Genomic DNA, 27,565 nt, shown 5'->3' on the forward strand with positions numbered 1-27,565 from the left:
ATGGCAATATCATTTTAAAAACGTTCCCAAATAACATCAAGTCACCAGAAGATCTCTGATTCAAATCATGTTCTCTGAAGCCGAAAAAGTCCCCGACTGGGAGAGAGAGTACAGGTCTCCAAAAAGAAACGCTGCTTAGATGCATCAGTGCCAGAAACTCCACTGGACCCTGGACAGGTCCTGAATCTTGGACTCTTCAAGATGCCTGGACCAGTTTTCTTCTAAGTAAAACATTCTACTATTTTGTTGACAATGGATTGAGATTGTTTAGAACAACCCCAATTTTGGTGGGGAAGGCAAGGAGAAGTGAGACAAAGAAATGTCACAGAAACTTCATGCAAGCGTAGAACATTAGAGTTTTTGTTTCCTAATTAATGTTGTACACAGAAGCATCCTGTAAATGAAATTTGCCTAACAGAAAAGTTTCTGTATCCTCAACAGATGAGAACGATTGCATTATTTGAGATCCTTGATCAGTATAAATCACTGTCTCTTCTCAAAAGACTAGGTTCCTTTTAAATGTTTCACCCAAATCCTACACTGAAAGACAACCAAGGTGCTAAATATTATCAACAGTCAAGTTAGGCATGATTCAAGAAAATAAATTAACCTTGAAATAAAGAAGATGTTTCTGGTCAAATTTCAGACATATCTTATTAGAAATTACTGGCCCCACCAGGTTAAAAATGAAGGGAGGCCCTAAGTCTAGAGAGCTTATACACACACAAGTGAGTGTCACTTTTTTTAACCTAGTTTTATTAAATATTGCTTCTTTGGGATGTGTTTATAACAACTCCCAGAACATTTTCATGTAAGGATTCAAAGCGGTCATATTAAAATACAGCTCCAATATAAGTTTATCACAGTTTTACAGTATTCAAAAATGACAGACCTGCCTTAAAAAACAAAAATCAAAAAAGGACTATTACACCCAAAACATAAGAAAACAATTAAATAAACAAGTTTGGCATTTTCATAACTTTATAGTATAAAACAGAATATTAAATCTATTACTGGCAAGCGGACACTAATGAATTACCTAATTTGAAATGTGTCCCATTTAAACACACTATACAAGTTCACTATACAAAAGATTGAAGGTCTTTTTGATGAAAGAAGTGCACCCTGAAAATTTTTGCCAGTTTAGAATATTTATCTCTGAAAGTTAAAAAAAAAAAAAAAAAAAAAAAAAGTCCTTTTTCTTTTTTAAACTGAAGGCTGAATTCAGACTTTTTTTGTGTTGTTTTGTCTCATTTGTCAGCCTTCCTGGTTTAAAAACAATAGTGTCTATGGACGCCCACCAGGGGGCAGTGTAAGATTAGCCATTAAATCACGAACAGCTGCAAATATTGTGCATTCACCTGCAACAGAGAAAAATGGTCATTAGCTATTCGCAATACAGGAAAGATGATGTTAACACACCGGTGGGGGAAAGGGGAATTAAATCTAAAATTACTAAGAACTTATAAGAAATACTAAATGTTTAACTTCAGATTATAGAGGAGTAAACTGTGGTGTGAAGTATTGGATTATATTTGGTTTGCAATTTGTTTTCTCGAGAGAGAATTGTGGACAAGTTCCAATTAGGTGTGAATTTAAGAATATATGCCAAGGGTTGTATAGAAACGATGTTCCTGTGGATAAGCCTTTAAAATTGGGCTTTAAGCTAAAGTTGAAGGCTTATGCATTTTGGACCTACTGAAAAGATCAAGTTTGTATTTATGTATTAGTTCCAACTGGAGTGGTGTCCTTCTAATGTTGCATTACGGGCCGAATAAAAACGTCTACGACAGCACTGTCCAACGGAACTTTGTGATGATGGAAATGTTGTATATGTGTACTGTGGCTACTGAGCACTTCCAATGCAGCTACTGTGACTGAGACTGAATTTAAATTTGAATTGAAAAGGTTTATTTTCATTAAATAGTTACATCTGGCTAGTTGCAGTTATACTGGACAGTGCAAGTCTGACATCTATTGGAGATTTCTCCCAAATTTCAAGGAAATGGTCAGCTGCTGGAGTTCAACCTTAAAATTCAATTAAAACCAATTAACAACAAAAAGAAGTGAGTTTTCTTAGAAACACTTCACCACAGGAAAGTGATGGTGTAGGAGGCGGGCAGAGGCTGAAGTAAGGCATACCAACAATTCAAAAATAAGATTGGTTTGGGGGCAAGGGGGCTGATGGCTCGTTCTACTGATTTCCCCTTTGCCTCACTTCTTGTAAACACTGCAGATATTAAATATCATAAACCAAAAGCTGGATCCCTTCCACTACAGCATGGTCTGACACTGCGGTGGCTGAAAGTGGGAGCGCTGAAGAACTCCTGTGAATTACGGCCTCTGGCAAAGGGCAGGATGTGCGGTGACCCTGTCTGTGGAAGTTACTGCCAACCTTCTCTCCAACCACAAGGCACAGAAAGAAAAGGAAATCCAAAGGCTTGTCCAGTCAAAGGGGGAAAACAAAAAGGAAAAGAAAAACACGTCTACAGTATCTCACCAATTTCATAAATAAAAGAACCAAAATATCTCACCAATTTCTTAAATAAAAGATTGATATATATACATATGTTTGTGCATATATATATATATATAATCTTATTAAAAATATTTTCATTGATAAATAGAAAAACTTGCTTGATCCAACAGGATCAAAACATTTTCCTTTTCATTTTAAATTCCACAAGACATAATACATAAAAACACATAAGATAATGATAGCCATAAGCTCGTGAAGGAAGGGTTGTTTATATTATCAAAGTTCTACTGGACTGCTACTTTGAGAATTCTAATGGCTTTGAACTTTGACTCTTGAGGGCCTATTTTTAGCTGAAAGAAGAGAGAAGTCAAAGGATGAAAGCAGAAAATTGTAAGAAGTGGAAGAAGTATTACAACAAAAGAAGCACACCGTTCTCTACTGCCCAGTGTATTCCTTATGAACTAAGTGAGAACCTGCCTCGGTACAATATGGGGAAACAAAAGGTTAAAAATGTCAACTCTCGTGATTCCTTAAGCTGTGGTACCTACAAATGTTTCAGAGAACAACTTTCCCTCATTGACCATAATTTTGTCATCCAACTATTCTGAGATACAGAGGACTTCCTCAATATTAGAAAAAAGCAAAATTTCCATTGAAATTTTCTCAATATTAGAAATGAACAAAATGGAAGAAAAGTTCCCTTTGCTGAGCTTCATGTTCTGAAACCGCAAATCTACACTGCCAGGAGTTACATGTTAAGCGTAGGCTACTCCAGTATTGAAGGGAGCTCGTTTATCTTTCTAGAAGCATTCTGGTTTCCTCGGAAATGTCCAGTTTGAGAGCTTCATTGTGCACTTGGTGAAAAGGCTCACTTGCACCCGCCTGACACTTATATAAGAAGCCCAAAAAGCAGTGATGCCATTTGTATCAGCTTTTATTCTTCACAAAACATTTAGAAGATACAGAACTTTTAATGAGAGTATTCTATTCATGATTGAACCATGAAATATGAGAAACCAACATGCATTGCGACTTTGTGATGTACAGAGTGGCAGATATTGATGGTAGGGCAGGAATTCACAGCCATGGAAAATTCTATCATCCTAACCTAGGGCTTTGTGGCAATGTGTGCTATAAATACAAACTTCTGGCATTAGCAACTGGGTCAGTCCCAACAGTCAATCACTAACAAAAATAAAAGTCCAGGCAGCAGAGAAATGGACAAAAATGAAGAACCAGTGAGAAAGGAAGAAAGCGACAGGCAGACATTAAGAGGGCCACAGCAACCAGAGCTCTATTCCTAGGGTTGGAGGGAGGGAGGGAGGGAGGAGAGAAGGGGGGGTCTCTCAAAAGAACTTTGATAACAGATATGCAAGAGAACATCGTCTACTGGTCATGTACCTTGTCGTGGTGGGTTCATCTCTGCAAACCTCTTCAGAATGTTGCTGACCATCATGGGAGCAGCAACTGAAGAGTTCTGCTGTCTGGGAATGTCTGCCTGCTGAGTTGTACCTGAAGCCATGTCATAAATGATGGGAACTATAATACTAACAGGTTCTTGGGGAGGGACCGATGTTTTCTGAGTTAGTTGAAGCTGCAGACACACAAAGAGAATAAAAACAGAAGAAAATAAAACATCTATCTACATTTGTCAAAGGTAATATCATTACTCTACTTTCACATTAAGAGATGGCAAGGACCGGAAAAATTAAATAGGATAAGAAAAGTGACAACTAAATATTATGGTTAAGATGAAACTGTGTCACACAGTGACCTAGTTGAATTCATTTCTACTGTTCCTAAAGGAACCAGGGTCCCATCAAGTCTGAAATGTCGATCAGGGACTCTGGGCCTCTGTTTGGCCGTAATGAAGAATTCATGCAGTTAGCCAAAAGGTGCTCTGTTACCCCATGTGGCACTTTTTCCAGAAGCTCTGTACACACACACAGATACTGGGTGGTACTTACAAAAAATAGCATTTTGGATTTCAGCACCACAGCAGGCGTCCCAGGAGGTGCGATTGGCGGTGCGCTGGGGGGAATCGTCAAGCAAAACTGAACGTTCCATTTCAGCTGTGTTGCCTGGTCAGGGAACTGTTTCGAAAAAGCAGACAGACAGAGAAAAGTCATGACAAAGTCATATAAACGTTTAAAATCATATTTTAGGAGTCTGAAACGTCAGAATTTCACTTTACACCCAACTGTTAACAGAATATAAAGCACATAACCTGCATTTTCTCAAAAGAACTATATACATACAACAACTGAAAAGTCAACTCTGAATTGTGCAATCTGTTGCCCTTCCTTCCCTCTCACACCTTTGATTCCCAAGGCCTATGGATTCAGCTTCTGCAGTGTCCCTGACACCTAACCCTAACCCTCTTTACATGGAGGCCACCAAGTTCAGGGATTCCTTGTTTCTCCCACGGTCCCCTAAGGTCCCCTAACAGCCCCATCCAGTGGCTGCCTCTCCCAATCTATTCTACTATCAGTTACATATCCTAGACTGTGGTTCTTCTGATCAAGTTCAGAAATGTTCAGTGGCATCCATGGGTGACTGCATTCAAGACCCTTCTTAACTGGTGGCAGTCTAGACTTTCTAGTTCTGCTCTAACTCCTTCCCTAAACAAACTAGTCAGTGTGTTAATTTCAAATCCTATCTCCTGGTGCTTTTTTTTTTTTTTTTGGTACCAGTGATTGAACCCAGGGTCACTTAACCACTTAACCACTGAGCCAACCCAACCCTTTTTTTGGTTTTTATTTTGAAACAGTCTTGTTAAATCCTCAGGGCCTAAGTTGCTGCCGTTGGCCTTGAACTTGCCTTAGCCTCCTGAGTCGATGGGATTACAGGAGTGGGAAATGGTGCCTGGCTCCCCTGGTACTTTCTTAAAACATATAAATATTTACTCCTTTAAAGAGTCATACATTTCTTATTGACATAAACGGTTGCTATAGGCCTAGTACATCCGATGCCAAATGTTAAGACTATTAGCAAAGGACATTGCTTCCCAAATACTAATAGTAAAACACCAACTAAAAGGAGGAATGAGGTATTAGAGTTACTCAAATAGACACTAGAAACATTAAAACAAGAAGACTACTGTAAGATTGGAAAAAAAATATAATCAGCTGCCACCTGGATTCTGTCTATATAATTTTAAGGAATAGTTAAACCTACCAAAAGTACAAATGTAAAACCAGGAAAAAAAATATTTACAACTGGGTAGGGATAGAGCTAAATGGTCAAGTGCTTACCTAGCATCCACAAGGCCTTGGTTTCCAACACACACAAATTATAACTAATGTTTCAAGGGACTAACTTCTATAATATACATAGAGCTCCCACAAATCAGTAAGAAAAGACCCCAAATCTAAAGATCAATAAAACTGTTGATAATGATGTGGAAAAGCAGACACTCTCATAAATGGCTTCTGGGAATATAAACTGGCATAACCTCTTTGGAGAAAAATTTGGCAATATCTGTCAAAATTACAAATATATATATCCTCTGACCCAGCAATTCATTCTAGAAATGGTTCCTACAGATATACTGGTATATCGATAAAAAGTCTATTATGACCCTGTTTGTAATATTAAAATATTAGAAACCATTAAATGACCATAAGATTGCTTAGCCATTTTAACACATTCATTAAAAACTGCTAAACTTTGTTTAAAAAGGAAAATACTCTTTATGTACTGATATGGAAAGCTCTTCAAGATTCATTCAGTGAATTAAGCAAGACATTACTCCATTTCAAGCAATATGTCAAGCTCAATATTCTGGAAATCTTTCCACCAGAAACACTAACAAATATTTGGGGTAGGGAGACATCATTTCAAATGCTGTTGTGGATTGAACTGAGTGCCTGAAAAAGATATGAAGTCCTAATTCCCAGTACCTGTAAAATATGGTCTTTGCAGATAAAATCAGGTTAAAGATGAGGTCATTAAGGTGAGCCCTAATCCAATATGGCTATTGTCCTTTATAAGAAGAAAAAAGACATAGGCAGAGATACACAGAGAGGCACGGATTGAAGTGATGAATATACAAGCTAAGGAACACCAAAGATGGCTGGCACCACCAGATGCTAAGAGAAAAGCACAGAACAGTTTCTCCCTCAGATACTTCAGAGAGGGCATGGCCCCACGGACACCCTGATTTAGGACCTCTAATCTCCAGAGATCTGAGAGAATAAACTGTTGTTGCTTTAAGCTATTCAGTTTGTGGTAATTTGTTGTAGCAGGCCTAGAAAACTAATGCAAATGCAGACAGCTATGCAGGAAAAAAAAAAAAAAAAATCCGCAAAGACCAATAACAGAGCAAGAGCAGATACCTAGCACTCCAAAGGTGGCTGCTGCCCAAGCAGCATCTGCTGTCTGTGACTCAGCATTTCAATCTTAACAGCTATTCATGGGACACAAAGTCTATGACCAATAAAGGTGGGGACTCAGATCTTTAAAAAATTTTCTAACATGTAAATGAATGTTTCTAATATTTCATAATAAAATGGAAAAAAGTACGAAACAGCATGTGTAAATGTTGTTGCTTTATTAAAAACGCACATGGGCGAGATGTATTGGTTTTGATGAATGGCCCACCTCTGCAAAGAGGGGCCAGTCACTTCGAACTCTGGTTGAATTCTAGCTGGACAGGGCTAGAGAGCAAACTTCTCACTATATCACAGTGTTCTGAACTCAAGAGAACAGAATAAGTCAACTGGTCAAAGAGAAATAAAATTTAAGTTAAAAATTAAGAATTAAAGAGAAAAATGGAATAAAGAACATAAATAAGTGAAAACTAATAAATGTTGCTCCCAGCAGTTCTAACCTCCTCAAACAGACCTTGCCAGAAAAGGATGCATTTCTCCAGAACTTACCAGCTCTAGCTTCATAATATGCACACAGTCCCTGAGGATGTGTGTAGGTGCTCCTAACAGCTTGGTGAAGGCTATTAATGTATTGGCTTTAAAAGGTGGTCCTGCAACCTATGGGGACAAACAAAGCCAGTTATTCTTCATCCCACCTAGACTTCTCCATTTCATTAATCATATTAAAATCATGCATTGAACACATACTCTTGTTTCAAAGAATTTCTCCAAAACTTGAAGTTCATCAGGTTTCCACTGTCCTGCGTTTTCAGGTGTCACTTTTAGCTGAAGGGTCTGGTTGGTTTTGGGACTAAGAGCTACTCTGCATTTCAGGGCATCAGTTTTAAACATGATCACTCCAGGTTCATTGGAATTGATCAGCTGCAGCTGTAAAACAAGAAGGATGCATCAAATGAACATGAATTATTTCAAAGGAAAAACAGCAGTTCACACAGATGAGAAAAATGAGGTTCAAAAGAGCTGGAAGTTTACCTGGATTTAAAGTGGTAGAACTCAGGCTAGGTCACAGGTGGGATGATTACCAGTTTGAAGGCTAATTTGTACAACTTACCCTAAAACTTTTATTATTTTTCTTAATCTGACATTTGAAACATTCACCATTTTGACTAACTCATTAACACATACAGATATCAATAGTAAGTAGAAGTAACTGACAGGTATCAAATGCAAATGCAAAGACATTATGCAAAGGACTGTTCATAAAATATCTCTCATTCCCTCGACTGTTCTTAGATTGATACTATTTTTTTTCCATTTGGTACTGGGGATTAAACTCAGAGGTGCTTAACCACTGAGCCACATCCTCAGTGCCTCCCCCCAACCTGACCCGCTTTTTTTTTTTTTTTCTTTTTTTCTTTTTTTTATTGAGACAGGGTCTCACTAAGTTTCTGAGGCAGGCTTTGAACTTGGATCCTCCTGCCTCAGCCTCCCAAGTTGCTGGGATTACAGGCATGCACCTCCATGCCCAGCTGTAGATACCATTATCTATTTTTACCAAAAAGTAAAGAAATCTGCCTGAGCGTATATTAGAAGGTGATACGGCCTGGCCACAAACCTAGGCAGCCTGAGTCTAGAAGTCGTGCTGTGAATTATGAACTACCTCGCAAGGGTAGCACCACAAGATCAGATGTCTTTTTCTGTAAGCGCTTTAACTAAATCCAATTGTTCATGTATTTTAAAAGGATATTCTTCCTTGTGATCATAAATAATTTTACTTCAATGGAGACTCAGATTCAAAGCCAGCCTGCCTGCAAGGGCACTCTCAAGGACAAAGAGTTATTCCTACACCATTCTCTGCAAGGTCATATCCTATATGCACACTGTGGTGACCTATTTATTTCTAGGTTCACGTTAGTCCTGTACCACGGAAGCCACAGCGCAGAAGATTATGAAATGCAGAAACGTGTTAGCACAAAAGAAAACGGTCCCTATGGAAGGCTAGAGCAGAATGAAAAGCATAATCCTAATAAGCTAGTTCCAGGAGGTGCGGGAAGCCTCACTTTGGTTCAGATCCTTTTCTGCAGGACAACTCAGCATTCTGCCTTTGACAGTCACCACTTAGAGGGTTACGAGGTACTCATACCGTTTCCTGTTGAATGATTCTCTGAAGGTGTCGTCTCATGATGACTGATCCAAGGAATCTCTCCAGTGGGGAACAAAGGTAACTACCTGCCAGGCCGGGCACAAGGCCTGGCGTTGGAGAGGGCAGCAGTAAAATGTTCAAGGCACTGTGAGTGAGGATGGTAGGTATGGAGGCCGCCCAGGAGCGCTGAGGTAGTTTGCGAGGTGGAGGCATGTTTGTTGGCATGGTTTGGGAACCTTTAGGGAAGGAAAACATGTCATTTCATTTACAAACACATACTACCTTATTGCTCCCTGTTTTGCTTTCATTATAAATCACTGTTATTCTAAATCATTTTGGACCCGTTTAGTTACTCCTTGTGGTGTTACACTCATTTATTAATTTCGTGTTAGCAAAAACAGTCCTAATTATTCTCCTTCCTGCAGCCAGGCCCCTTGCAAATGACTCTGCAGGAACTCCTCCCGGGGCAGGGCGCAGTCTACTTCTCCACCTGGAATCTGGCTGGCCTTGCAACTTGCTTTTGACCAAAAGGATGCAGAAGAAGTGACACTGGGCTGACTGCAAGCCTAGACTTCTACTTCCTCTCTTGGAACCCTCTCCAGTCACCATGTGAACAGACTGTGATCAAGCAGGAGACCACACAGCCAGCAGAGGCCATCTTAGGCCAGCTAATTCCAGTAACTGACCAAAAACACGTGAGCGAGCCCTGCAGAGCTTGCCAGACTACACAATTGGGAGCTACTGTATGATTGTTGTTTTAAGTATTAAAAGCTGTGCAGCAAAGGCCAAGAGATACATTCGTATCATTGTTCTGTGTTAATTTGTATAACCTATTTCTAGGTTCATGTCAGTTAACCTAAGGTATCGTCTATGGTTCAACACGACAGCTACCAATGTAGCAATCATGACAGATACTGGGACTTGCTTTCTAAGGCTTCTGGAAAAGATATCCCCCCTTTCTTACATTTGGCCTAACTCTGCAAATTAACAATTGGGAGCTGATTTACTATGTGGATAAAAGTCAAAGTTTTTAAGTATCCCTATTCAACAAATAGGTCATAACCTTCAACTGTGAAGATGGAAATAAACAGGCCATTTATTGATTATATTACAAAAGAACATAAAAATGTTGATGACACTCACTTGTTCCAGCTCGAGGGGAATGAGAAGCATCAGGAACTGGAGAATGTAGTGATGGGTTGGCTGGTGACATTCCAGGCAAACGTGTTGCTGGTGAGGGGCCGGACACTTGAGGAGACCCGGGCCAGTTCCCTGCTCGTCCACTTGGTGACACCATAGTGTACGGAGAACTAGGGTCAAGAGTTCCTGAAAAAAGCAAACAGATGGTTCTCAAAATCTGCATTTTAATAACCAAAAATTATGTGACAGCATTTGAAACCTTATACGGTGATTTAATTTTTCTTTCAATAAGATATTTCACTAAAGCTTGATGTTTCTTAACATGTCATGCCTGAATCTCTATGTTGTGTAGATTATGTACTTTTCAACTGAATGGATGGAAGAATTTAGGAAAAAAGACTAAGAAAAGCTAAGATTTACCTTCACACAAGCATTATGTAATACATCACAATCTACTTTATGCCACTATACATGCCTGAAAATATTAAGCCAACAATCTCAAAGCTCCTTTAAGGAGAGAAATATTTTATTTTTAAACTAACCCAGACAAACTATTTTCATTCTATTCAGAGAAGGACAAAGAGAGGGAAAGTTTCCATTTTCTTTTATTCAGCAAAGGCCACCTTTACTAAAACATGAACCCAGATACAAGTTCTGAAAGCACAGACTTCCTGAACAATTTAAATTTCATTCTACAGACTACCTTTGACATATTATTTATAGATCTGTCACCCAAAAAAACCAGAAAACACTTCTACCTTATATGTCAGCAAGTAAATGGTCTTTAGAAAGGGTTCAACTTCACCAGTAATCAATGAAACACACATTCAACAATAAGACACCCTTTTCCACCTATTGAAATGGCCAAGACTTTTAAAATTATAACATCTCCCCTCTCCCATTGGCACTGATGCAGGACAACAGACATTCTATAATGTACAATGCTATAGGAAATTAGTACAACCTTTTCAGGTGAGCAATTTGCAATGTTTCGAAACTTTAGAATTTCTCAAACCCTTAGACCAAGATGCCAAGTCTAGGAATTTTTCTAGGAAATAATCATGGGTGTGGGCAGAGACAGCACCTTTATCTTTAACTGTGAAAAAATGGAAACATTCTCAACATACAGTAATAGGACAGCAATTAAATCATGGTATGCTCACACAAAGGAGTACTATGAAGCCATGTAGTACAATGATGTAGTTATTACTAACAAATAGTTCCACAAATATTAATAGTAAAATGTAAAATCACAGGGGTGTGCAGCTTAAAAACTGAGGAAGCTCTTTATGTTCTGATATGACACAGTATTCATGATATATCAAATGAAAAAAATAAGGCACTGAACACTATATGGTACACTGTCACGTGTGTAAGAAAGATACATATTTGCTTGCATGTATAAAACAGCTCTGCGAAAGTATCAGAAATTCATACCAAATACCTCTGGGAAGAGGAACTAGGTGGTTGGTAGAATAAAAAGGAAACATTTCACTACATCTCCTATCCTTTATTTGAATCCATTCAAAAGGTACCTTTGAGTTAAAAAGTTAAAAAATTCAAGTGGCAAAACAATTCATATTGCCACTTGTGGGGGAGGTGTCTGGGGAGGCAGAGAGCAAGCAAGAGCCACAGAGAGGTGAGAAAGCAGGAGAACAGGAAATGCATGACAGGAAGGGCCAAGCAGAGCAAGGCAGTGGGGGCAGAGTCCAAAGCAGAGAGGACCAGCTGGTCATTCATTACCTCTGTGTGGTGTGATTAGGAAAAACTGATTTTCTTCTCCTTAAGCAGTACTTTGCTACTTCCTTAGTAAACAGGCACGGATTTAGTAATAAGAAAATTCACTAACAAAAATTACTTTCATGTCAAGCTCTTATGCTATAGAGATTTCTACGTGTGAACTCACCATGTGGACTAGCAAAACTGGCCCCTGGTCCTATTGAGATTCCATGCGAGGATGGGGGAGGAGTTGGAACAAATGACGCTGGTGATGGGGCTCTCAAAGCCCCACTGGGGGAGCTGGCAGCATGCAGATTTCCTAATAAAGGAAAATAATTATAGATGATCTTGCAGGACACCTTTTATGTCCTGTCCAAGGACCCCAAGTTAAAAATCTCCCTAGAGACTAACAAAACAAGTAGTAAAGCTCCCATAAATAATGTAACGAAAACTGAGAAGATTTCATTATTGAAAAAGAGAGCTCAATTCCATGGGCCCAAATTCTAGCTCTTATATTGACTAATTAAAAAAAAAAAAAATCCAGTGTACTTTTTACTCACTCACTCAACGAGTAGGCATGAATGCCAACTTCATGCCAAGCACTGTTCTAGGCATTGGGGATGCAGCAGTTAACAAAAGAGACAAAAATTCCTGTCCTCGTGGAGCTTATATTCTAGTAGAATGAGAAAGACAAACATCTATGTCAGGTAATAATAAGAGCTATGGAGAAAAACTAGAGCAAGTAAGGGGGCAATTTCATGTGGTGGCGGAGTTGAGTGCTATTCTTTATATATAAAGTTATGAGAGGAGACTTCGTTCTCTAAGGGGGCACGTGAGCCAAAGACAAGAAAGTGCAGGGGGAGGCACGAGGACACCCAGGGAATAAGCTATTCCAGGTAAACAAAGAGCTAGTACGAAGGTCCCAAAGGAGGAGGCAGTGATGCGCACCCGGGAGGCAGCCAGTGTGCTGGAAAAATGAGCAAGGGCAAGGGGAGAGGGGAGGGGTCCGAGAGCCCGGGCCAGGGACCAGGTCCAAACCACAGGGACGTGTAGGCCACTCTAAGGACTCAGGGCTCACCCCGAATGAGTGGGAGGCCAGTGTGGAGTTTGGAGCAGAAGCCTTGACCTATCTTCTGTCATAGTTGCTATGGGGCAGACTACAGAGCCAGGGTAGAGGTAGGGACAGAGAAACCGGTCACAGGTGACCGCAACAATCCAAGTGGTTGGATTCTGGGTAAAATCTGACAATAGAGCTGACAGTGACCAAATGTGGATATGAAAGAAAGACTTCCACAGTATGAGTCTAACAGGTTTGGCCCAGGACACAGGAAGCTAGCGGCTGCCATTTTCTAAAGTGGGATGTGTGCGGGAGGAGCAGGACAGGGGCGCAGGGGCCAGGAGCTTAGTTTCAGCTATGCTGAGTCGCAGGTAGCTACTAGACATTATATGTAAACGGTGAACAGACAACTAGAAAATATAGGGCAACAGTTCCAGGGTAAGATCTAGATTCGATATATAAAAACTGGAGACATGAACTTATAGAATTTAAAGCCATAGGATTTATTTTAATTTAGGATCAGAAGGGGGAACTATGGCTACCAGGACTATGAATGAACACAACATTAAAATATTTGTTACATTACCATCACTATCTTAAACACTGGTAGGTTTCAAAGTCTCTACTACTATTAAGAAAATTTCATTTTTTATATTCTATAGTACCTAAAGCAATATCTTATACTCAAAAACTATGTTGATCAACTTGATTAACCTTTAAGTGTTATATTTACTTATTTAGCTATATGATCTGGACAAGTGATTTAACTTCTCCATACCTCAGTTTTTCTCCATAAAACGGGGTTAATAACAGGACCTATGCCACAAGTTTGCTGTGAGGATTAAATGAGTAAAGTGCTTAGAATAGGGCTTGGCACACAGTAAGCACTACATACTTGTCTGCTACTATAATTATTTCCAAATTATTTCCCCTTCTTCCTATGCAAAAACAATTGCAACACACATCCTAGAAACACAGTCCCCTGGGTTCTGTTTCTGTATTTGCCTACTTCCTCCCTAGCCATTCTTTCACCATAGACCACTGGTGCTTCTAAGGGTTGAGCTCACCCACCCACTCAGGCTTCAATGACCCTGGACATGACAATAACTCCAAGTCTTCATCTGTGGTCCAACCATCTCTGACGGGCCATAGGCCTCAATAGAGCCAAATGCCTATGGCAAGCCACATCTTAACTCAGAAGTCTCTGGGGACTTGCAGAAGCAACAGGTTCCAGAGAAACCACCCCCCCTTTCCCATTGAAACCTGCCCCTCCACCACTCTTACCCCTTTCAGTTATGCAAATTGAACCCCACAGGGCCCTGCTTAAATGCTACAATGGCTTCTTAAGGGGGAGGGGTGCAGGTGAGGCATCTACAGGAAATAACAGTCAAACCCCTGCTGAATGTTCTTGCAAAAGCCTAACCCCTTTTGTAACACTCACCACACCTGGTATTACAGGTGCAGCCTATTTATCTAGGAATCTAAAGGAGAGGAAGCATGTCACATACCCCCTCCCAGAAAAGGGGGGATTAAAAGATTTTTTTTTAGGTGAGGATTTTTAAATTTTTTTTTTTTTAATTTTTAAACCATGCTACTGTAGTAATTTGAAGAGCCATGAGTGGCTAAGTGTGACACACCGAGTGGGACTGGGATCTGCCAGGATTGTTTTGAGTTGCCTGGGTAGTGCTGGATGTCAAGCAGCCCAATCTGGGCAACAAAGCCAATCATTACCCCACATGTGCCACGTGCCGGGCCACAGACTAAATAACTCATGTGAATTCAATTCTTGGAACATCTCTAAGCAAAATGTTGTATATTATCCCCCCCCCGCCCGTTTTACAAATGGAATTAGCTGGTTTAACGAGTGATATCCCTACATTTCCTAGCTACAGAATAATAGGTTCTGCTGGTCAATACAAGTTTCTTATATATATTTATATATATATACATATACACACACTCATATAGACATACATAAATCATTTTTTGTATCTTATAAAGGAAAAAAGCACACACCGCAAGGTCTGCTTTACAATGTGAAAACTTAAAAGCCCAAGTATCTGTTGGATTTGTCCCTTAAAAAAAAAAATCAGTTTTATGTTTATCCTGTTTTTTAATAAGCTAGAATATCTTCAAATGGCAATGTATTCTTTAGTTGACTAGACTGATTTATTCGCATCAAATAACAGGATTTTACTACACACATGCTTTAAAAAATTATTTCTTATTACATCCCACATTACGTATCACATTTTGTATGCTCAAACTTTTCGTTGAAAAAACATCATACTTCATATCATTATCATTGATGCAGAACAGATTAAGTATGGGAGCTGGCAGGCAAGGGGTGGCTCCCCACAAGAAATCTGATACCCATCTTCCTTGCTAGATAAGCAGGAGAGGAGGGAGAGCCAGTATCAGGCTCCCTGCCGGGGCCCTAGCACCAACTAGCACTTGGTACAGAGCAAGTGTTCAAGAGATTCCACTGACTCAGTCAAAAGTAAAAATGTGTCATGCACTTTTACAGTGCACTATGTGGGGCTGCCCACAAAGCCATTTTGTCTGGATTAACAAGATGTTCACTACCTAACTCTGGAGCCTGGGGAGTAGGCATCCTTCACATATACAAAGGCTTGGAAAACAGAGTTAATGTAGAAGGAACCTTTATGTATTTTCAAAACTAAGGTAGTGGACAGGATGTGACCCACAGGCCTCAGGTTGTTGACCTCTGACACAGATCATGTTGTGATCAGTACTCCTTGAAACTGTGCCATAAGTCTGGCTCTGGATGACAACATCTTCACTTAGTTCAAACCTTTTTTTAATTTTTTTTTTTAAGTAGTTGATGGACCAATACCTTTATTTTATTTGTTTATTTCTATGTGGTACTGAAGATGGAACCCAGTGCCTCACACGTGCTAGGCAAGTGCTCTGCCACTGAGCCACAACCCAGCTCCTCAAACCTTTTAAAGTGCTCCACAACCATGAACATAGATTTTATGACCTTGACATAAGGAACACCCAGCATCTACCTAGCTATAGACCAGAAAGGGAATTCTCTCTGAAGCCTGAGACCACACACACGGTTTGCTCAGTGTGTGTGTGCGTGTGTGTTCTGGATTTGAAGGCTGAACATGACAAGTGAATAAGTGGTACCTTACCTGGAGACTGTGTGTGCATCATAGAGGGAGACTGATTAACTGTGCTGTGATAAGATGTGGGGGGTGAAGTAAGAGGATACGCGCCTGATGTTCCTGGCTGCTTTGGAAATGGCTGGAAAGAAGAAAATTCAACGTTGACAAAATGGCTGACTCTAGACAGTAAAAGCGTGTGGCTTTCCTCCACTGTAGCTACAGTAGTAACAATTACATACTTCGCTGGCTACCAAATAGGAAATAGGACATATGAAAATATCCAAAATATGGTCTTTAAAAACTCATTCAAAAGGTGTTTCAAACAGCAACATCCTCATTCCTGACCTTGTAACATCACTGCTTCTAGCCACCTAGGTTATCTTTTGCCATTTTATCTACCATATCCATATCACTGATTTATTTCGACCATTTATCAAGATTTCTTTGAGTCTAAGGCATGTTCCTACACATTTTCATATCTCTGAAACTAGAATATATTATTCAATACCTGGAATGTTGGTTTAATGTGCAGTGTGTTGTTTTCTTTCTTTTAGAATACATAAAATGCTGCATCCTATATATTTGGTGGAGTTTAGAGTCAATGAAATACAATAGTTCAACCTGACCTCTAGTTACCTTGATCTCTAATAAAAAAAAAAAAAAAAAAAAAAAAGAAGGATAATCTAATTACCTTCCTAGTTTGATATTTTAAATTGAGGCATGGGTCACATACAGTAAAATGGATAAGTGTTAAACATATGAATGGATTTTCTAAAATGTTACCTACCAGAAACCAGGATACTGAAGACCATTACCAGAACCCAGAGGCCTCCCTATATACCACCTGCCAAATCTCTTATCTTTTCCCCAAACATAAGCACTGTTCAGACTTCCACTAGTCAAGTTTAGTCTTGTTTTGTATTTCATAAATATACTGAATGTACTCTTTGGTGTTTGGCTTCTTTAACATTATCTCAGTGAAATGCATCCAGCATGTTACAAGTGACAGTAGTTTTTCTCATTTCGGTAACATATTCCATTGTATGAATATACCCCAATTTACTCACTCATTCTACTGTTGCTGGATGCTTGAGTTGTTTATAGTTTTTTGAATGTTGTTGCTATAACATTTTTGTTTTTTGATCCACTGCAGTTGCATATATACCCAAGATTAGAATTGTTAAATCATAGTCACATATAATATTCAGCGTTAGCACCCTGGAATACAGCTAAACACCATAACAAAGCAGTTGTAGCATTCTACATACTTTCTGGCAGTAAAGGAGCATTTTAGTTGCTCCTGATACCAAATTTTGACATGAATTAGTGATTGTTTTTCTTAAAGCCATTTTCTGTGGGCGTGGAGTGTTATCTCAGTGTGGCTTTTCATTTGTATTTCTGTGGTGCCAAATGAGGTTTGAGTATCTTTTCTGTTCAGTTGGTCATTTGGACATACATCCTCTTTCATGAAATGCCTTGAATCTTTTGTTCATTTTTAAAACTATGTTGTCTTCCCCACCCCCTTTTCCTTATTGATTTTTCCTTAGCTATATGAAAGAAATTATAGAATTCGGCTAATTCACAAGCTACAAAAATCCTACATTTTGTGGTATTATTTTATCCAATAACACAGAATGTATCTTTCTTTTTGGAAATTTAAACAATGCCATCTTATAACCAAAACTATGACATTCCTAAGTTTTTATATTTTCTTCCTTTTTCATGGACTAAAACTGCATTTTACATAAAAGAGGAAAAGCCACCTGCTAACTTCATTCAAGTACATGAAATTCTTTATGAACATTTTTTCCTCCTGTCTTACCAAGAAGATTAACAGTTTACAAATAAGAATAAAACATAGATATCCGGTAAACAAAAAGGAATTGAAAACTGAAATTGTTCAATAAAATGCTCGATTCTTAAGAGTACCTAGAGCCAAAGACACTAACTAAACACATTTAGCCACAGCAGATGAATATTCTTTTAAAAGATCTACTTACAGGTTGAATATAGAACAAGAAAAACCAAAATTCCCAGAGCTTTCACAAAATGACAAATGATTCTAACTTTTCTGGAACATTCTAACTTTTCCTCAACCCAACTACTTCTAATCCTTTTGCCCTGGTCTGTATTTTCCTAGATAAAAATCTCATGTTCAGTATGAAATGCTACTGGTACAGACAGCTCTCAGCAAAATCAGAATATTGAATAAACTAGCACTGTAGGCTCTTACTGTGGCAGACAATGAGTTCTACATGACAAGAAATCCTTGTAGAAAGGTCAATGAACAACTTATCTTGGAGAGAGAGAGAGAACGATGGATCATGTTCTCTATTCATTCTCCAAGCAACACTGGCCCTGCTATGGCTGTGGTCACTAGCCAGCCCATTGTAGTGCCATCTTTCCCAAAGATGTGGCTTACGCTCTGCCACATATCAGGTACAGGAAAGACCTACAACGCAAGCGTGTGGTTTCCACAAGAGCTGGGCCAAGGCGTTCTTCCTCCACCGTATCCCGGCATCCTCAGAGGACACCATTTCATTTGAGTCCAAGTCCGTCACAACAGTCCCACACCTTGGCTACAGAGGCACTCATGTGGGGCTTTAATAAACTTTCCATCATTTTCATGAAGGACAAGAAGGGAACCAAGTACAAAGGGGAAAAAACTAAATAGCTGCCAGGAACAATATATTTTCTATAAAACCCTCCTTCTGGAAAGAGCCTGGCACTGTATCAAAGATACAAGCACCATAAAGTTGCAATCACTAAGTGCCAGACCAGAAGCTAGTCCACAAAAACAAGGAAGTGAACTCTGCACAATGCTGGTTCTACGCACTGCTGTTTCAAGGAGATTTCTGGATGAAAAGCAGTGAGTTATTGTGTAAACCAAATCTCAAGGATGTGGCCAAAGAGCTTTGCCTATTGGCCATGTGTTCACATGACTAAAAAAATGGAGTCACTGAAAGCTCCAGCCTATAGACAGGAAGCCTCTACAGAGCCGCAACAAATCTTTTCCAGGCTAAGGAGTCACCCAGGACTGTTGCAGGGGTAAGGGATCACTGGCCACCCTCTATTTCAGGAAAGTCAGCATGAGAACAAATGCCGGTTTAAGGGCCTGTTCAATTCCCAGACACCCAAAGGTGACAGCACAGACCTGAACACTTTGACGATCTGATAACATGGCTTATCCAAGGGGCCTGAGGAAGGAACCCTTGCAATCTGTACACTTGTCTTTGTAGGAGTCTCTACTGACTATGTCTCACTAGACATTTGACTCTCTGTGCTTTGGGGTGGGGGTGTGACGAGCCCAGGGGTACTGTACCACTACGCTACATTCCCGCCCCTTTTATTTTTAAGTCAGTGTCTTGGCCAAGTTGCCCAGGTTGGCCTTGAACTTGTAATCCTCCTGCCTCAGCCTCTCAAGCAGCTGGATAAAAGGCGTGTGCCACCATGCCTGGCTCTAACAGTCGTCTTTCAAGACATGGTGAGGACATTCGCCCAAAGATCTCCTTAGCTCCTACGGAGAATGTTTCCATCCTTGGAATCACACCATTTTAAGTGCATGAATGGTTTCACTGTCTGAAGTTACTGCTTTCTCTAACACTATTCACTTCCTGTCACTGACAGCCTCCTCATCTCTCTCACCATTTTTCCATAAGGATTGCCTGGATATCCTAGGCCCACCAAGAATGTCCTTGGCCTTTCACCAAAGAAGCCCCGACACCTGTACAACCTATAAAGCTATGCAAATGTGACACTGTTTGGAATTTGGGAGACATTACCTGCTGCTGGGGTGGTGGCTGGAGTTGTGATATTAAAGAATCCATCATATCTCCTCCTATAGGAGAAGGGGGATTATCATCCTCATTTACAGATCTTCTTCGAGCATCCTGATTGCTGTCAACAAACATATTCAGGAAAGTCTACAGAAACAAACAAGTGAAATTTACGTTACCTAACTTTATTAAAATATTTTTAATCATTTAGAATATCTGAACAGAAACAAAACATATTATATCCATCCCTGAAAACTATTTTAGGACAATCTAGAAGAGAGACAGCTAAATTTTGGAAGGGTATAATTGAGGAAAATAATAAGCAACAATAAAAACATTTAAGTAAAAAAAAAATTATAACAAAGTAGTATTGTGCAAGCAAAAAGGTGAAGGAAGACTAAGTTTACCCTGGGCTGAAAACATAGCTCAGGGGAGGAATCCCTGCCCAGCATGTGTATGGTCCTGGGTTCCATCCCTCAGCATAGCTCTAAAAACAAGACCATCCTGGCACCTCCTGCCACCAGGTCTAAATATTTTCTTATCAACTTCTGACCCAGAAATGGGAGAAAAATTAAAAGTTGTACATTGGCCACCTAAAGTAACTTGCAAAATTTTCCATTTAGTGAGAGTTCTCCCTTTTTAAGCTAGAAAATCTGACAGGAAAACTGAATAAGAATTCATCCAACTTTTGGCTCTTTATAGCATGGGTGGGGCAACTTTTTTTTTATAGAATATAGCATCAAAAAAGTAAGCAAAGCTGCCAGAGTTTGTGTCCCAAGCACAGATTGTTTAATATCCCCCCACCTTGCCAATTTTTAAAAAAATATAGATCATAAGCTTATCAAAATCATCAAAGAGGGCTGGGGATATAGCTCAGTGGGTAGAGTGCTTGCCTCGCAAACACAAGGCCCTGGGTTCAATCCCCAGCACCCCCAAAAAAAAAAAAAAAAAAAAAATCATCAAAGAGCTATCAAAAGTACACAGTCTGACTTTAAATTAAAGATGATGAATTTGCAACACATATTTCATCTTCTCTCAATACCCTACTAAAATTTACTGGAAGGGCTGGGAATATAGCTCAGTTGGTAGAGTGCTTGCCTCACAAGCACAAGGCCCTGGGTTCAATCCCCAGCACCGCAAAAAATAAAAATAAATAAATAAATAAATAAATAAAATTTACTGGAAAAAAAAAAAATTTAAAGCAGTAAGTTACAAAGACAGAAAGAATGGGAGAAGAGAAAAAATAGCAATCCATTCTGCAGGCTGTGAAGCAGATGGCTGAAGCATCCGATGTGAGAAAGTCTGAGCAAGCCACAGGGGAAGGCCAAGAAGCAAAGCTATTTCCATCCAGACTCCCAAGACACGCTGGAACTGGCAGCAACAGAGGCCTCTGGAAATGGGGATACAGGTGGCACTGAAACCAGAAAGACTGGGTGAAAGTCTCTTGAAGAAACACTGAAACAAAAAGCGAGAATGGAGATTATATAGGAAGAAAAGAGGTAAGAGAAGATAAAGTAGCTATACAAGTATACAAGGACATGATGTCATAAAATGAACATTTAGGAGCAAAAAATAGCTTTCAACATTTAAAAAAAGATAGCAAAAGAAAAAATCTTGGCAGAAAAGGTTAAAAAAAAAAAAAAAATACTCCCAGAAACAAAGGTAAGAAAATTAGAGGGCAAGTCTAGGATGCCCAGCATCAGAACAGTAGGGTTACCAAAAAGAGCTGAGAGAAAAGGAGTCCAGAAATAATGCAAATAAATTTCCAAGTACAAAGGGTAGTAAGTTTTCAGATGGAAAGAGCCCACTCAGTCACGTAAGGTTCAAGAATCAGAACATCATCAACTGTCTCAATCGTCACAATGGAAACAAGAGAACAATGAAGCAAGGCCTCAAAATTTTTACAGAAAATGACTGCAGCCTCAAATTCTGCACCCAGCCATTGTCAAATAGATGAGGGCCAACTAAAGATGCTTGCAGCAATGCAAAGTCTCAAATAAGCTCCTGTGTTTAAGTTACCGTGTACCTTCTCCCAGGAAGCTAGTACAGGAAGCCTGCTGCCAAAACAACCAAGTAAACCAAGGCAAAGTAAAGCGACGTGGGGTCCAAGGCACAGGGCATGCAAGAGAAGCCAGAAGTGAAGAAATCGCCCCCCTTGTCCTGCAACAGATCCCTATGTCACAATTCTGTAAAAGGTCTACAGTGCTACCAGTCCAAACTGGAGCAGGTCAGAGGACTGTGAACAAGATTTCTTCGAGATGAAACACACGAGATATTTGATAGATCTGAGAGGAGAGTTACATAACTGGGAGAGAGTTTAAAGGTGAGTTAGTGGGAAGTACAGAGAAAGTCGGCCAGAAAAAAGAACCAATGAAGGGCTCCCAGGAAAATAAAACATTGAGCAAGAAGGGAAAAATAATAGTAAGCTGTGGTGGAACAGTGCCTACATATTCCTAATAATCTGAACACTCAAAAGTGATTGAGTCATAATTACTATCCAACCATATTTCAAAGACAGAAGGAAAGAACAAGTTTATGTACTCGAAGCAAGCTAGGAGGAGAAAGGGGTATGTAAAAATAAATAAATACATCCTCCTTTCCCGTGGTAAGAATCAGATAACGACCTCAGTTGAAAGGTGAACAAACAACACTGTAAGCATGCTACTTAAGATATGGATATAAATTCCAGAGAATCGACTATATATAAATTAAAAACAGGTGTGTCTGAAGAGCCGGAAAATGGCAAGAGTGGGTCGCAAAAGACTATTTTTCAATACGGCCTTCTGGAACATTTTTTTTAACCTTTGACGCTGGGGATTGAACCCTGGGCCCCATGAATACTAGGCTAGCACTCAATCACTGAGCTACATTCTTGGCCCACCTTCTGGAACCATTTGACTGAAAATTATAAACACAAACAACTGAACCATCTCATGAGAATCTCCAGCACCTGTGGCCCAGAATGTCACATTTTTGGAAAGCATCATAGTGGAACCAATGATGACACTTTTTCAATACTCAATGATAAAGACAACCTTTTAAATTCCTTAAAGTTTCAAAGAGCAAATATGGTGGTCTTCAGTATCTTCCACCGTATTCGTCACTGGGAAGGAAAGAGAGGACTTCTCGTCACCTTGTACATATGGGTACAGCACTTCATCAGAACTTTTAGCTCCCTCAGAAAAAACTTGCAGAGATGATGAGGTAACATTGATACTTATTAAATTCAAACAGGACTTTGTTACTTCTCCCCGTTATTTCTCTCTCAAAGAAATGTTTTAGAGGTCATTTTTTAAGTTGACTACGTCATACTCTAATGCTGAAGTCTGCTCATTACCTTTAGCCCTGGTGCAGGATAAAAACCTTCAACTAATTTGCTGTTATCGAAAAGACTATAGGCACCATCCCGTATTGCCACGACGCCTCGACTCCGACAATATATGTCAATGCAATACATGTTCCTGAAGGCCAGTCTGATGTGGGTGGAGGACTGCGGCAGAATGGAGAAGCACTGGTAGGCAGTGTTGGTTCTCTGGGTCAAGCCCAACATGGGCACGGTGGGGAGTTTGTTGATGGCATTTAACGGAGCCTGAGTGTCAAATAGTACCTATAAGGAACAAACGCAGTGAGAGAAGTCGGTTTCTGTACAAATGCTAAAGCCTCAAAATTTTCAATATATAACTGTCAAGAATAAGACAGTGTCTTTCTGTAAACTATCCCTGGGAAAGGACACAAACTAGATCATGTATCCACTCTGATCAAAGAAAACTCCCAAAGAACTGTTCAAGATATAAAAGACAAAGGTACCTATTTAAATCATTAAAAACAATTCCACATGATTTTTTTGAGTTTTGTATGAGAAACTAACTGCCATGGTCTTATATTTTAGACAGAAAATAAACTAAGATTACCTGTAATAACTGAACCACATTTGGTGTTTTGTTGAACATTTCTTGAAGCTGATGGAGAATGGTGTTGTGACAGTTACTGCAACCTGAGTTTGGGCCAACTGTTCCCAAAGAAATGTGAAATTTCTGATGGATGGAATTCCACTGGATACTAATCTACATCAAAGAGATCACATATTTCAGAAACTGGGGAAGTTACGAGTCAAACACAAGGTAAAATGCTAAAAGGCAAAATGCCAAAGATCCAAATGAGATATTTTTTTGAAAATAAATTAGACTGGACTCAAACTCCAGATGTGCTGTTAACAAGGACCAGTATATTCCCTGAACATGTGCATATTACCTTCTTCTATTATATAAAACAGAAAGAGAAGATGTTAAAGAAAAATTTTTGATTACATTTTATTTGGTAATTATCATTAGCATTTCTCACTTTCTATTTTCCTCTTGAACTGAAGGAAAGTCACACTCTTGGTACCGTGAACTAAGGAGCGCTGTTGTAAAAGAGAAGGAAGCCACCTCCAACACAGATGCATTTAGTTAATAGACTTTAAAACACTCAAGTGATTTCCGATATTACTTGATATGGAGGAGACTGGAGACAAGCCAGCTGGTTGAATTTTTACATTCAATTTCTAGGACTTTACATATGAGGTGGGGGAAAAAAACCTAAATTACAGGGAGTGCCTTCAAAATTAAGATAGGAAGCCAGGCACAGTGGTGCACAACTGTAATCCTAGCAGCTCGGGAGGCTGAGGCAGGAGGATGGCAAGTTCAAAGCCAGCCTCAGCAACTTAGCGAGGCCCTGAGTAACTCAGCGAGACCCTGTCTCTTAATAAAATAGAAAAAAGAACTGGGGATATGGCTCAGTAATTGAGCATCCCTGGGTTCAATCCCCAGTACCAGAAGAAAAAAAAAAAAAAAAAGATTAAGATAGGATCAAACAATAACATTCATGGAACCCAAGGGAAGGCGTACTATATCGCTTATAACCATTCAGACATACTCTGCCTTTCAGCAATCATGTTGCCAAGATCATCTAGAATCACTGGGAAAAAAACATGTTTTAGCACCAAAAGCATATTATCTTGTCCAAAACTCTTCACGATCACATGCCTCATCCAAGAGGGTATGTTTGCTTTCGATCTGAAGAATTAAGCTTTATAGTATGTCATATTGTGTCAACAAAATATTTCAAATTTACCAATTTATCCATTTTTACTTGAGCCCTTACTTATTTTAAGGCAGTTTTCATGTTTCTGAAGTTCTTGATCGTACAAAGATTTATAAGAGAGGGACTTCAGACTTACTGAACTTCCCTTGGTGGTTCCATAACACAAGATAAGTTTTCGATAATTATAAACACGAACTTCTGAGAAAATATTTAGATGTGCAGGTATGTCTAAGCAGAAAGGAAACAAAAAGGAGATTAATATACACATGTAAAACTTAAAATATAAATGGTAATGTTATGTGCCTAATTAAAAGGTAATTGAATTAAAAAAAAAAAAAAAAGAAGAAGAAGAAGGCAACAGCATAAATAGACAATGTATTTCCATTTCTCTAAAAAGGGGCCAGGGCAGGAAGGAGATTACTGAAACACTCTGGCACTGCCACTTACTTGCTATACGACCTTCAGCAAAGTTCTTAGTTTCTGTGACTTGCCTTCTTCATTTGTAAACATAAGGAATAATACTTACTTCCTCAGAGGTGATTGTGAATATTAAATATTAATGCAAACTGTTTATCATATTGCATGGCACATAGTAATAAGTATTATATGAAGCACACAGGGATTATTACACACAGGCACATCTCTGTGTAAAAATTTCTGGAAGCAAAATAACAGTGGTTGTCTCTCGGGGAAGGAAGTTGAAGTCTGAGGTAAAAGGGACATAATTTTCATTAGATATAATTTTGATTTTTTATTTCTTTTAACTTTGTGCATGCTCTACTTCATCATTTAAAAGGGGGATATATGTTTTTTTATTTAAAAGGAATATTAGCAACTCAGGAGGCTGAGTCAAGAGAATTTCAAGTTCAAAGTCAGCCTCTGCACCTTAGTGAGACCTTGTCTCAAAGTCAAACATAAAAAGGGTCGGGGATGTGGCTCAGTGGTTAGGTGACCCTGGGTTCAATGTACAATACCAAAAAAAAAAAAGAAAGAAAGAAAGAAAAAGAAAAAAGTAAGATTATCACATGTACCTGGTAGAGAACGTGCAAATTCCAACACACACTCGTATAATCGTGCGATGCTGTTCCAGTCATTAAGGAACATTTCAACCACTTTTCTTCCACCAACAGGTTCAGACAACAGATTTTCATAGGTCAGGTAAACGTGCCGGGACGGGCCTACAGGATTAAATGAGAAGATTAATAGTAATCAATACGAGAAAAAGAAAATCCAGAAATATGCAAAAACAAAGGGTGTGAAACATCTCACCTTGTTCCCTCGTAGAAGTGCCATTAAGTGGACAATTTGCAAATACCAACTCTGCCACCCACGTGCGGTTATTTCTACCTTGTAATCGGAAAGTGCAATCAAGAAGAGAGCGGTCCAGAGCCTTTTGGGTTTCCTCATTTACACCCTTACAGGGGGGAATTCTGGTGATGAAAGATAGTATATGAAGTGTACTTTACACAGAAAGACAAAGCACAGTATACACAATGACAGGCAGGGTGTGACATTAGCACTGCAGTTTAAGTTTTACGTCTAGGTATTTTCTGCAAAGGAAGGAAGCAATTCACAGCAATTAATGGTATTTAACCCATTTCCATTCCTATCAGCCTGAATTAGGACCTCTCGCTTCAACAAAGTAATGTTTGTATTTTTCCTAATCTTGTTAAAAAAGACTTCAATTTTACAGAATGAAAATTAATCAACAGTGCAGGTTCTATCCTTCAAAAAAAAAAGGCAAGGAGAACAAAATACTTGTAAAAGTACTCTTTGAAGACAGGACAATACACTATAATGAACAGGGGCTTTGGAGTCTGGGACTTGCGTGCTAGTTCTGTCGTGGCCACATTTAACCCCTCTGAATTTCAATTTCCCAGCTATAAAATAAAAATTACCTCATGAGTCACTGATGACAAAATAATATAGAGAAAATGCTTACTGGGGCTGGTAGAGCAGGTACTTGTACATGTTCATACTCTTTTGTAGTAAAAGCAAATCTCAGTTACTGGTTTAATTGCCATGACAAAATTCTGAGTGCATGATCCTTCCTTCACCTCCTCTCTGGAGAGGTAACCCTATTATGATGGAGCTCAACATGTAGGAACTAATTGAACATACACACTGTCATAGATATATCACATATACAAAGAGTATAGTAGCTTTGGTGTCTTAAAAATACATACAATGTATTTTCCTTCAGTAGCTTTATGGATTATTTCATTTTATCATAAAACATTAGAAGATAATATACTTGACTTGTTAATAAATTATTTTAGTAATGGATGAAATACTGAGGTGATCCGGTAATTCCACATTATTCTTTTAACTTAGGGATAATGGTTAATTCTCAGATGTGGTATAAATGGTTATCTACATCAAGACAAACAATAATCAAACAAAAAGAATGTAATCGGAAATACAAAATCTTGGCTCAGTCCTCTTATTTAGAATATAACACCTAGAACAAGGTTTCTCAATATTTCAAACTGGATAATTCTCTATTGTTTAGGGAGGGGGCCTGTCTTGTCTTGCCCAACCTTGGCCTCTCCCTACTAGATGTCAGTAGCATGTTCCACCCCGTCTTCTCAGTTAATGATAACCAAGAAAACCCCCAACATTACCAAATGTTCCCTAAAGGGCAAATCTGCCCTGGGGTCAAGAACCCCTGACCTAGAATGAAAAACTTAAGACAACAAAAACG

General features: G+C 39.1%; 1 protein-coding gene across 2 annotated transcripts in view; it reads right to left on the reverse strand.

The window, feature by feature from the left end:
- Nucleotides 1–1,198: 1,198 nt before the first annotated feature.
- The window catches only part of Med14 (mediator complex subunit 14), a 69,989-nt gene continuing 43,622 nt past the window's right edge, over nt 1,199–27,565 (reverse strand). Inside the window, exons 17-31 of one of the 2 annotated variants that reach the window (XM_047535729.1) lie at nt 26,131–26,291; nt 25,893–26,039; nt 24,998–25,089; nt 23,691–23,843; nt 23,117–23,386; nt 19,786–19,926; nt 16,031–16,142; nt 12,000–12,131; nt 10,097–10,279; nt 8,954–9,189; nt 7,558–7,737; nt 7,360–7,467; nt 4,447–4,572; nt 3,881–4,073; nt 1,199–1,361 (exon numbers count right to left, since the gene is read on the reverse strand). In XM_047535729.1, coding sequence (XP_047391685.1) covers nt 1,288–1,361; nt 3,881–4,073; nt 4,447–4,572; nt 7,360–7,467; nt 7,558–7,737; nt 8,954–9,189; nt 10,097–10,279; nt 12,000–12,131; nt 16,031–16,142; nt 19,786–19,926; nt 23,117–23,386; nt 23,691–23,843; nt 24,998–25,089; nt 25,893–26,039; nt 26,131–26,291 — 2,308 coding nt within the window. In that variant the 3' untranslated portion in view covers nt 1,199–1,287. The remainder of the gene's footprint in view (nt 1,362–3,880; nt 4,074–4,446; nt 4,573–7,359; nt 7,468–7,557; nt 7,738–8,953; nt 9,190–10,096; nt 10,280–11,999; nt 12,132–16,030; nt 16,143–19,785; nt 19,927–23,116; nt 23,387–23,690; nt 23,844–24,997; nt 25,090–25,892; nt 26,040–26,130; nt 26,292–27,565) is intronic. The other variant, XM_047535730.1, reaches the window with a different exon arrangement.

Source organism: Sciurus carolinensis, chromosome X (genome assembly GCF_902686445.1).
Source record: "Sciurus carolinensis chromosome X, mSciCar1.2, whole genome shotgun sequence".
NCBI lineage: Eukaryota > Metazoa > Chordata > Mammalia > Rodentia > Sciuridae > Sciurus > Sciurus carolinensis.